The 12,177-nt window shown below is 36.0% G+C and overlaps 1 protein-coding gene across 2 annotated transcripts in view; it reads left to right on the forward strand.

Annotated features, from left to right (window-relative positions):
• Window positions 1-12,177, forward strand: part of LOC132106393 (desmoplakin-B-like) — a 39,311-nt gene that overhangs the window by 22,562 nt on the left and 4,572 nt on the right. Inside the window, exons 14-23 of one of the 2 annotated variants that reach the window (XM_059512031.1) lie at window positions 1-98; window positions 5,193-5,368; window positions 5,440-5,618; window positions 6,576-6,714; window positions 6,920-7,113; window positions 7,195-7,357; window positions 7,466-7,549; window positions 8,622-8,729; window positions 8,832-8,930; window positions 9,791-10,288. The exon at window positions 1-98 is cut by the window's left edge and continues 89 nt beyond it. In XM_059512031.1, coding sequence (XP_059368014.1) covers window positions 1-98; window positions 5,193-5,368; window positions 5,440-5,618; window positions 6,576-6,714; window positions 6,920-7,113; window positions 7,195-7,357; window positions 7,466-7,549; window positions 8,622-8,729; window positions 8,832-8,930; window positions 9,791-10,288 — 1,738 coding nt within the window. Of the gene's footprint in view, window positions 99-5,192; window positions 5,369-5,439; window positions 5,619-6,575; window positions 6,715-6,919; window positions 7,114-7,194; window positions 7,358-7,465; window positions 7,550-8,621; window positions 8,730-8,831; window positions 8,931-9,790; window positions 11,618-12,177 lie in introns of both variants that reach the window. The other variant, XM_059512030.1, reaches the window with a different exon arrangement.

Consider the following 12,177-nt stretch of genomic DNA (forward strand, 5'->3'; position numbering starts at 1 on the left):
AGATCTGTTCGCGGCCGAAGACCAGAAACACATGGAGAGCCAGTTCACAGGAGCCCAGCAGCACTACAGCAAGCTGGTGGTGGATCTGCCTGTGTACAGTCAGTGTGCAACATTAATGTCTCGTTTCTCAGTACAGATATGGAAAAAAATCTTAAAACAAGATGCATTTACTTGATGCAGTTTTTTCTGCAAAAAGCTTCAAAATTAAGTGAGTTGTGATTAAAATAATCTTTGGATACAGCACTTTTTACTTAATTTTTTTCTTGTATTAAGCATAAACCCACTTCTTTTTTATATATCTTACATTTATTCACTTAGCAGACGCTTTTATCCAAAGCGACTTACAGTGCATTCAAGCTATACATTTTTAACCACCATGTAACAGATCTAATAGTCATTTTAGTTCTCTAGTAAAAATATATTTTGATTTAATAATGTTTAGGTATTTTAAATGGAAAGCAAGTCAAAAATACTGACTAACAAAATAATTTTTTGCATTGTATGCACAGATACGCAACAAAATGCAGAATTTCAAGACATTTAAGATATTAATGGATTTTTTTCTTAAAGAAGTTTTTTGTTTTTGTTTTAAGCATACGTCTTGCTTTTAAATATGGATTTATTTGTATTTTTATTACTAGTTAAAGTTTGGAATAATTATTATAATTTTTTTTTTTTTCATTTCAATTTCCATTTTCAAAACAATATCTAAGCTTCTTTAAAAAACAAATAAAAGACAAATATACTGATAAGCAAAACTGTGCAAGTAAGATATTAAGACTTGTTTTCACAAAATATAATTAGGATTAAGTTTATTTTTCTTAGATTTTTTTGTTGTTGTTGTTGTTGTTGTTGTTGTTGTTGGTTAAAGCATAAATGTAGAAACATTTAGTAAGGTTTATGCTATAAAGAAAAAACTAAAACTACAGAATTTTTCCTTTAAAGCAAATAATAATATATTTTGCTTTTTTTTCTCTCAAGTATATTTATATTTAGATATTTCTGGAAAATCCTGAAAATAATAAAATATTTTTTTTATTAAAATTAATAAAATTGATGGATGGATGGATGGATGAATAGATGATTGATGGATGGATAAGTGATAGATAGTCAGATAGATGGATGGATGGATAGATGGATGGATGAATAGATGATTGATGGATGGATAGGTGATAGATAGTTAGATAGATGGATGGATGGATTGATGGATGGATAGGGGATAGATAGTTAGATAGATGGATGGATGGATTGATGGATGGATAGGGGATAGATAGTCAGATGGATGGATGGATGGATAGATGGATGAATAGATAGATGATTGATGGATGGATAAGTGATAGATAGTCAGATAGATGGATGGATGGATAGATGGATGGATGAATAGATGATTGATGGATGGATAGGTGATAGATAGTTAGATAGATGGATGGATGGATTGATGGATGGATAGGGGATAGATAGTCAGATGGATGGATGGATGGATAGATGGATGAATAGATAGATGATTGATGGATGGATAAGTGATAGATAGTCAGATAGATGGATGGATGGATAGATGGATGGATGAATAGATGATTGATGGATGGATAAGTGATAGATAGTTAGATAGATGGATGGATGGATTGATGGATGGATAGGGGATAGATAGTCAGATGGATGGATGGATGGATAGATGGATGAATAGATAGATGATTGATGGATGGATAAGTGATAGATAGTCAGATAGATGGATGGATGGATGAATAGATGATTGATGGATGGATAGGTGATAGATAGTCAGATGCAGAGGTGGGTAGTAACGAGTTACATTCACTTTGTTACATTTACTTGAGTAATTATTTGGGGTAACTAATACTTTTCGGAGTATATTTAAAGATGGGTACTTTATACTCTTACTTGAGTAAATTTTGGGGGGAAAATCTGTACTTTTACTTCGTTACTATGGGCGACGCTCCTCTCGTTACTTTATCTTATTGCAATAAATGTTATAAATGCTTCAGTTTATTCCAAACGCGCCGTCTACTTTTCTCTGGGCAATGAGCGATGCCCATTCGCGAATGATTCATTCTTTTGAGTCAATTCTGTTCAAAGGCTTGATCAAACCAATTGGCAAACGAGTGAATTGGTTCATGAATCAGTTTGAATGAGTCGTTCAGTTCCCTGCCGCACGCACTGAGCGTCTGAAGCGGTTCAGTTGTAACGTTTAACATCAGCAGCGTTGAAAACGTGGCTATGGAACTGCACTGAATTGAAAGCAAATCTGCAAAGGCTATTATTTGCTAGCGATGGAGATCCTTATTAGATGAACACCGCGTGTGCTGTCTACTGTTTAACAGGTAATAACTTGGGCTACATTCGATTACAGTACACAATACCACTGTGATATTAGTTTGTTGTACGTGTGTGGCTTATAACAGAGGGGAGTCAAGTTGAATGCAGCTTCCAAAAGACAAAACATAGCCGATTAAGATTTTATTAATTTTAATACAATCACACCGGTGCGAGTACGTTCAGCAAGTCATATCATCAGCTGCTAAATTCAGATCTGTGATCGCTTGCTGGCGCATGAGCCAGAGATAGGTGTGTTTTTACAGCACTGTGCATTATAACCAATCACACACGATTCTTTTGAGCTTATTAAAGCATTGGCCAATCAGAGGCGTTCAGATGAGTCATCGCTGAAATGCCGGTGCTTCCTTCACTCGCTCGCGGACTGAATACCTAGTTCTGGTGAATTCTCTTGTCAGAAAAAACAAAGTGCAGATGTGTGTACGAATCTTTAATTAAGATATTGATTTCACAGTGTTAACAGTTTCAGTGATTTTAATGGGAGTTTCTGAGAGTGATTGAAATCTAGACTGTCAGTGAAATTATCTTTAATAATGTAAATGTTATTTGCTCTCTTTCTGAACAATGAAAGATTAGTAGCAATATTTATATCACATTGACTTTCAATGTTAAATTCACATTTAATATAAAGTCAGTCGTATTAAAAATATGTTATGGCATGACACCTATATCTGTTACTTAAGTAAACAGACTGGGTTTTATAATAAATTACATAAATTGGAGTAAAGGCTGATGAAATATATACATTTATACACACATACATTACATACATTTTATCTATATATCTAAATAAAAATAGGCTCAGTATATATGACCCAAAGTAACTAGTAACTAACTACTTGAGTAGATTTTTTATCCGATACTCTTTTACTCTTACTCAAGTAACTATTCAAGACTAGTACTTTTACTTTTACTTGAGTAAATATTTCTAGAAGTACTTTTACTTTTACTTGAGTACAGTTTTTGGGTACTCTACCCACCTCTGGTCAGATGGATGGATGGATGGATAGATGGATGAATAGATAGATGATTGATGGATGGATAGGGGATAGATAGTCAGATAGATGGATGGATGGATAGATGGATGAATAGATAGATGATTGATGGATGGATAAGTGATAGATAGTCAGATAGATGGATGGATAGATGGATGGATGAATAGATGATTGATGGATGGATAGGTGATAGATAGTCAGATAGATGGATGGATGAATAGATGATTGATGAGGGGATAGATAGTCAGATAGATGGATGGATGGATAGATGGATGAATAGATAGATGATTGATGGATGGATAAGTGATAGATAGTCAGATAGATGGATGGATAGATGGATGGATGAATAGATGATTGATGGATGGATAGGTGATAGATAGTCAGATAGATGGATGGATGAATAGATGATTGATGGATGGATAGGTGATAGATAGTCAGATAGATGGATGGATGAATAGATGATTGATGAGGGGATAGATAGTCAGATAGATGGATGGATGGATAGATGGATGAATAGATAGATGATTGATGGATGGATAAGTGATAGATAGTCAGATAGATGGATGGATAGATGGATGGATGAATAGATGATTGATGGATGGATAGGTGATAGATAGTCAGATAGATGGATGGATGAATAGATGATTGATGGATGGATAGGGGATAGATAGTCAGATAGATGGATGGATAGATGGATGAATAGATAGATGATTGATGGATGGATAAGTGATAGATAGTCAGATAGATGGATGGATAGATGGATGGATGGATGAATAGATGATTGATGGATGGATAGGGGATAGATAGTCAGATAGATGGATGGATGAATAGATGATTGATGGAAGGATAGGGGATAGATAGTCAGATAGATGGATGGATAGATGGATGATTGATGGATGCATAGGGGATAGATAGTCAGATAGATGGATGGATGGATGAATAGATGATTGATGGATGGATAGGGGATAGATAGTCAGATAGATGGATAGATGATTAGATAGATGATTGATGGATGGATAGGGGATAGATAGTCAGATGGATGGATGGATGGATAGATGGATGGATGAATAGATGGATGAGTAGATAGATGATTGATGGATTGATAAGTGATAGATAGTCAGATAGATGGATGGATGGATAGATGATTGATGGATGGATAGGGGATAGATAGTCAGATAGATGGATGGATGGATAGATGGATGATTGATGGATGGATAGGGGATAGATAGTCAGATAGATGGCTGGATGGATAGATGGATGGATGGATGGATGAATAGATGATTGATGGATGGATAGGGGATAGATAGTCAGATGGATGGATGGATGGATGGATGATTAGATAGATGATTGATAGATGGATAGGGGATAGATAGTCAGATAGATGAATAGATGATGGATGGATGGATGGATGGATGGATAGGGGATAGATAATCAGATAGATAGATGGATCGATGGATGGATGGATGAATAGATGATTGATGGATGGATAGGGGATAGATAGTCAGATAGATGAATGGATGAATAGATGGATGGATGAATAGATAGATGATTGATGGATGGATAGGGGATAGATAGTCAGATAGATGGATGGATGGATAGATGGATGATTGATGGATGGATAGGGGATAGATATTCAGATAGATGGATGGATGAATAGATGGATGGACATAAAATACTATGGAAGTTAATGGGGACCATGAACTGAATTTAGTTTTTTGGGTGAACTGTCCCTTTAAGTGCAGTTAAATGCCACAATATGAAGAATATTAAGATATTTGTAATGACAAACAAATGAAAAACTATGCAGATCCACTGCGTAACATCCTGAATGTGTTGTGTTTATCGCAGCCGCTCGAGGAGAGGGCTCTGAATACACGGCGGCCGTGAGCGTCAAACTACTGAACGAGCTCAACTCGTTGCGACTGAAGCTGGACGCCGCAGACTCGTCTCTCATCACATTCCTATACATCGCTTTAGGAGAGGACGCGCCGGAGGAGTGCGGACACCACATCGCCAGCACACAGGTGACAAACGCAAGAGCTCAGAAACACTGATCTCTGAGAGGAAGGGTTTAACACAGAGCGCTTGTGTGCAGGTCTTTCAGAACAACATGCAGATGCTGAAGGCCGAGTTTCAGAGCCTGAGAGACAGCTTTCAGACCGAACTCAAAGACGCCTCAGACAGTGATAAAGCCAGATACCTGCGTGCACAGCTGGAGCTCATTAACCAGAGACTAGTTCACCTGGAGAACTACACTACTGCACACCTGCACAGGTGCTCACTACACCAATATAAAGCTGGATTTCATTGTAATGATACAATACTGTGCAAAAGTTTGGGGTCGGTAAGATTCTTAACGCAGAAGTCTCTTATGTGCATCAAGGCTGCATTTATTTAACCATAAATGCAATAAGAACAGTAATATTTTGAAATTTTATAACATAATTACAATTTCAAGTAAGTTTTTCATTTGAATGTATTTAAATTTATTATATAATTGCAATTTAAAAAACTTTTGTATTTGAATATATTTTTAGTATAATTATGTTGTAACGGGGTGGAGAAGTTCTGGTACATTTCAGAGAGTTTCCAAAAATCCCTGGAATATTAAAAAATAAATAAAAAACCTGGAATATTTCAGAATTTCAGGAAAATTTCCACCTTTTTGCCACCCTAATTATAACTATATATTATCATTACAATAATTGTTTTCTGTTTTAATTATTAGAATATAATTACAATTTCAAATGAACTACTTTAGTTAATACAATATGTAGTTATATAATATAATTTTAAATAACTTAATGTTTTTTATTTATTATAATTATTAGATTTTATATTTTTTTAATTTATAATTAAATTTTAAATGACTTTTCTATTTGAATATTTTGTATATACTATAATTATATAATAAATAAAATCATAATATTATAGTATATATTATATTATGTAAGTATTAGTATGTTATGTTATAATTATTAATTATACAATCTGTTTTATTTTTGAATATATTTTCATATATATTATACTGAAATTACAATTTTAAAATTTTCTATTGTTTTCGGTTGGAATATATTTTTTATATTATTATTATTATTAAAATTTTAAAGAACTTCTGAACTGTTATGATCATTATGAAGGCAATTGTATTATACGCATCAGAAAAAATATCAACTGCTGTGAATTACACCTATTAAATATTAAAATTCCCAGCCGTGCTCCGTGTTTCAGGTTGAATTCACTGAAGTCTCTGCTGAAAGATCTGCTGAAATCTGAAGACGTGGTGAAGGTTTATGAAGCTCGGCTGACGGAGAAAGAGACATCGTCGCTCGACATGAACGAGGTGCAGAAATACCATCAAGTGCTTCAGGTAATTATGTTAAGATACTAAAAAAATAATAGTTATAATATTTGTTTTTAAATTACTTATTTTAAAAAAAATATTATTTCATGATTTTTACATTTATAAAATGTTATTTTATTTTTTTAAGTAAAAATGAAGAAAATCCGAACGAGTCCTCAAGTGCAGTTAACTCTACAATATGACTTAACCTCTACTTTTTCACCTAATCCAGAGTATGCGCAGTGATTTGGAGCAGAAGCAGGATTTGCTGAATTCACTGCTGGTTGATTTGAATAAGCTCCAACAGTATAATGAACAGACGGATCAGGGCCGTTACAGGTGCATCATAAACCTCTCCCAATACGCCGAGCACGTCAACCAGCTGTCAGACCGCTGGAAACGCATCCACACACAGATCAACAACAGGTCAGACTCTCCGTCCCCAACCGAACACGTATTATCCGATTCTAGGCCTGCATTGAGTGACTAAAGAGGCTGTTTCCTCAGGCTGGAGGATCTGGGCGCTTACCTGCCGCATCTGCAGCGATACCTGCAGTCCAGTTCTCGTCTCAGCGGCTGGATCGACGAAACCCAGCGACAGATCGATGCTCAGCAGACCGTGAAGACCGACGACAACACGGTTTACACACAGCTCCTCAACCAACAGAGAGTGAGCCTGGAAAACATGTCTAAATCAGTCGCCTAAAGGACTCCACATTTGTTTAATTTAACCAAAGTTTAAGTAGACCTTTGAAATGCTGTTTTCTCATGTGTGCAGGCGTTAAACTCTGACATAAAGGCGAAGAGAGAGCTGTTGGAGATGGTGCAGAAAGACGGAGAAACCTGCATAAAAGCCATCAAGGTATTCAGTTTCAATTAATGTGCTGTCAGAAGATTTTGAGGCCATGCCTAATTAACATTTTACAATAAGGTTTCATTTGTTTATGTTAGATAACATAAACAAACCATTCAAAATACTTGTGAATTAATTTGTTAAAAATTTTAATTTAGTTAAAGTTTGTTAGTTCGTTAATTTTAACATTTACTACCTTAAATTTATTATTTACATAATTACATTAATATCAAAAATTTGTCTCTTAATATTTTTTAATCTCTTAATATTATTTTTATTCAATATACCTAATAATGAGCAATTAATTAATGTTAACCAGGGTTATTACAGTTAACAGAAAAATGAAAATAACATTTAAATAATTACCCAAATAAATGGTTAACTGGAATTATATATATATATATATACATATATATATATATATATATGTATATAGATTTAATTTAAAGAACAAAATTATTTAGATGGTTGCAACATTTTTAATTTTAGTTGTTTAACTTCATTTAATAAAATAACTAAAACTGAAATCAAAAATGAATAAAAACTATATGGACATATATATAAATAAAAATGACAAAAAAATTAATAAAACTAAAATTGTAAATAAAAATGGAAAATGTTAGCAAAAACAGATTCAGATATTTATAAAAAAATATAATAGTATCTCAGGTTTACTCAAATAACACTAACATTAACCTAGATTATTTAAATACTGTAACAAATATATTGCTCATTGTTAGGTGATATTAGTTAATGCATTAACTAATGGCGCCTTTATTGTAAAGTGTTAAAATAAATATTACAAAACATCACTGTAAAATGTAAACTGCATTATCACCCATCTGTGATCTGAGCTGTGATTAAAAAACTATAAAAAAGACAATTTAATATTTATAATATTTTTATGCTTTATAATCGCATCGTGACTTTCTGTAAAACTGCTTTGAAGCCATGTTAAAAAAAGTCCTATACAAACACAAATGTAGTCATTGTTTTAGGATACTGCTGTAGTTTGCAGATTTACTAATTTCTAATTTCACATCTGACGGCATTTTTAATAATCTGAACTGTGTCTCTGTAGAGCTATGAGCTTGAGTTGGCAGTTTACAGCGCTGGACTGGAAACTTTGCTTAACATCCCCATCAAGAGGACTGTGCTGCAGTCACCATCGTCCTTCATTTCAGAAGAGGTACACCTACAAACACACACTTTCTCAGTCAACACACAAGCATTACTGTAATTGCAGTGTTTTATTATTTAAAAAAGGTTCACACTTGTCTTTGTCCACCAGGTCTCTTCACTAAATGCACACTACTTAGAGCTCCTCACACGTTCAAGCGATTACTACAAACTTCTTATGGCTTCCCAGAAGAACATGGAAGAACTGAAGGTATATAAGGACTGTTCGGTTTTGGCAGAGCGATAAAATCAAGATTTGATATTTTTTTACAGTTAAATATTAAAATAGTAATATCTTCCTTTGTTTAATATTTATTATTATTAATATGTATTTTGTTATAATCATATTCAGTACTGGGTAGTAGGTGATTACATGTAATCTGGTAATCAGTTTACAAAAATTAAGTACTTGTAATTAGCTTACATTTTAAATTACTTGTAATCAGACTAAAGTTAGTTTTTTTGATTACATGATTACATATTATACTGATTTAAATACATAATGTTTTTTACTTAAGTGTTTTATTTTGAATTTGTTGTTTAATTTATTTAAATTTTATATGTTTGATTTTTAATTAATTATTAGCTTTTCATTAAACTCAAAAAAACCTTTCAGTTCCTTCATGAACCGCAGTTTAAGAAACCTTGACGTAAATTACTGTTTAATGCACTTTGTGTTATTAATAACAATGATTGGGATATGTTATCTTTTATATATTTTCTTTGCATTTTATATTTGTATGGTACAATATTATCCAATTTAAAAAATTATAAATTAGTTAAATAATAAGTAATCTAAAAGTAACCAAAAAGTAGTCTGATTATATTACTTAAAATGTCTAATGTAATAGATTATATTAGTAATTACTGTTTTGTCATGTAATTTGGAATCGGTTACAGATTGAATTTTGTAAGTAATCTACCCAGAATTGGTCGTGTTAATCTATATTTCACAACTTTTCATCCAAATTGTGCAGCTGAGCATTTTCCAATTTAATTTTAGCAGGGACTTACCTGCTAAATATATAGTTATGTAGCACAACATTATGTATATTAAAATGTTTTCTGCAGATCCGTAATACCAGGATTGAGCTTCTTGAGGAGGAACTTCAGCAGCTGCGAGATGCTATCAAGGATCAAAATGCAACGAATGCCTCTTTGCAGGAAGCTCTTCTAAAATACCAGCAGGAGCTAAATGAATCGCAGACACACCTGCTATCTCTGGAAGAGGTGAAGAGGACTGAGACTCTAAAGTGCATGGCCACACAAGATAGCCTGGACTCTTCTACCAACCGCCTCCAAGAGCTTATGGATGAAGTACGTCGCCTCAAACTCCAGTTGGATGAAATGGAGAGGAAAAAGAAAGTTATGGAAGAAAGGTACACATTTTTGCAGGATGAACATGATGAAACTATGCGCAAGAAACTCAAGGAACTGGAGCAGGCCAGCTGGGCCAAGATGGAGCTAGAAAAGACAGTGTCTGAAAGGACCTGCGAGCTGGATCGTCTACGAAGGGAATTGGAAGACGAGGCTCGGCATGTCGAGGATGCACAGGCAGAGCTGGCAAAGGTAAGGCAGGAGCACAACATAAAGATACGAGAGGTGAAACAGACCTACGAGTCCCAAATCCTCGTTACTCAGACCAGCATGCAGAAGCTTTCGCAGCAGAAGGAAAGTGATGCTGCTTCCATGAGTCTGGAGTTTGAAAGATTAGAGGGAGAATCTAGGGAGTTAAAGGAGCAGATGCAAAGACTTCGCATCTCCCTCGGCCAGGAGGAGGCCCAGAGGAAGCACCTAGAAGAGGAGGTTCAGAGACTTAGAGCTGTAAGTACAGAGGAAGGCCGAAAAAGGCATGAGCTTGAATCTCAAGTCCAGTTGTTGTCTAGCCAGAAACGTGAAGCAGACAACAAAACAAGGGAGGTGCAGGAAAGCTCCAGTCGGGCACTGCAAGAAAAGAGTAGTGAGATCAACCGTCTCTCACGCTCTCTAGAGGAGGAGCAACGTCTGAAAAGATCTTTCGAGGCTGAGACCAGGCGATTGGAGGGGGAGTTGGTCGACCTCAAAACTAAGTATGAAAACTGTAATGTGGAGTTGGTGCAACTACGCTCTTCCCACCAGGAGTTGAGCCTCATCCGGGTGGAGCTTGAGGCCCATGCTCTTGAGAAGGGCCGGTTTGAACAGACTAATACACGCCTTCAAAACCGCATTCAAGAGCTCCAGGAGGAGCTGAAGCGACTGGAAAGTGATTTGCAGAAGCAGCGGAAAGTGGTGGAAGAGGAGGCCGGCAAGCGCAGGAGAACAGAGGCGCAACTTGAAAAGAGTAGCCAGGCCATGCGGGAGTACACCACTACAATCACCACGCTGCGTAAGAGCCAGGAAGAGACCAATTTTGAGGCCAAGCATGTGGATGAAGAATGCAAGCAGCTGAAGGAGGCCCTAGAACGTGCCTTGAAGGAGCACAAAGCATCTTCTCAGAGCCTGGCTGCCTTGAAAGCTGAGATGAACACTTTGAAACTACAGCTGACACAGGAACAGGGGCGCGTCCTAGACTCCAACCAGCGCTTCGAGGCCCTTCATCACAGAATGGAGGAGAAGACGTGTGCATTAAACATAAGAATTGCTGAAACTGAGCGTTTGCAAAGGCTCAACGAAACTCTGACCAAAGATCGTCTCCGCCTGGAGGAGGAGTTGCGCTCTGTGCGTCTAGAACATGAGGAACTGCTCAAAAACAAAAAGCAGGGAGATCGGGAACTGACTGAGCAAATTGCAGCTTTGCAGAAACAGCTTGATTCCAACCAGCGTGCCGGTGCAGAGCATGACAGGCTTATGCGACAGCTCTCAAGCGAGAGAGAAAAACTGCAAGAGGAGATAGAAAATGTACAAAAACAAGCCAGAGAGGTACTAGGATATCTAAAAACTTGAGTTCTCAAGTTAAAATGAATAGATTTAGCCAGCTGCATGCATATCTCTCTCACACTTCAAGCTGTAAATTGTTAGTCTTGACATGCAAAATATGTCCCCATAAAAATCTGCCATATTTTTGCATGTCTTAATTGCATGTTTGACCTATTTCCACACCACACCCTGCAATTTGCATCTTACACGCCTTTGTAGTCTGCCCTTTGCAAGCTTCCATGCTGCGTGCTTGTTTTGCACAACAGCATCTATTGCATACATGATCAACCACATTCAAGACATATCAATCTAACCTTTATTGTTTGTGGCACCCTCTGTGATTTTAATACTTCAGAACAGGCATAGCAAACCCTGCACCTGGTTGGCTACTATGCTGGTGTTTAGCTCCAACCCTCATCAAACACACCAATCCAGCTAATCAAGGGGTTCAGGATTACTTGAAAATAACAGGAAAGTGTGTTGGAGTGGGGATGAAACTAGTGGTCTTCTCTTGTCCTAAAATATGTGCCCGACACGAATCAACCTGAATCACTTCCTACCTG

Source organism: Carassius carassius, chromosome 27 (assembly GCF_963082965.1).
Source record: "Carassius carassius chromosome 27, fCarCar2.1, whole genome shotgun sequence".
Classification (NCBI taxonomy): Eukaryota; Metazoa; Chordata; class Actinopteri; order Cypriniformes; family Cyprinidae; genus Carassius; species Carassius carassius.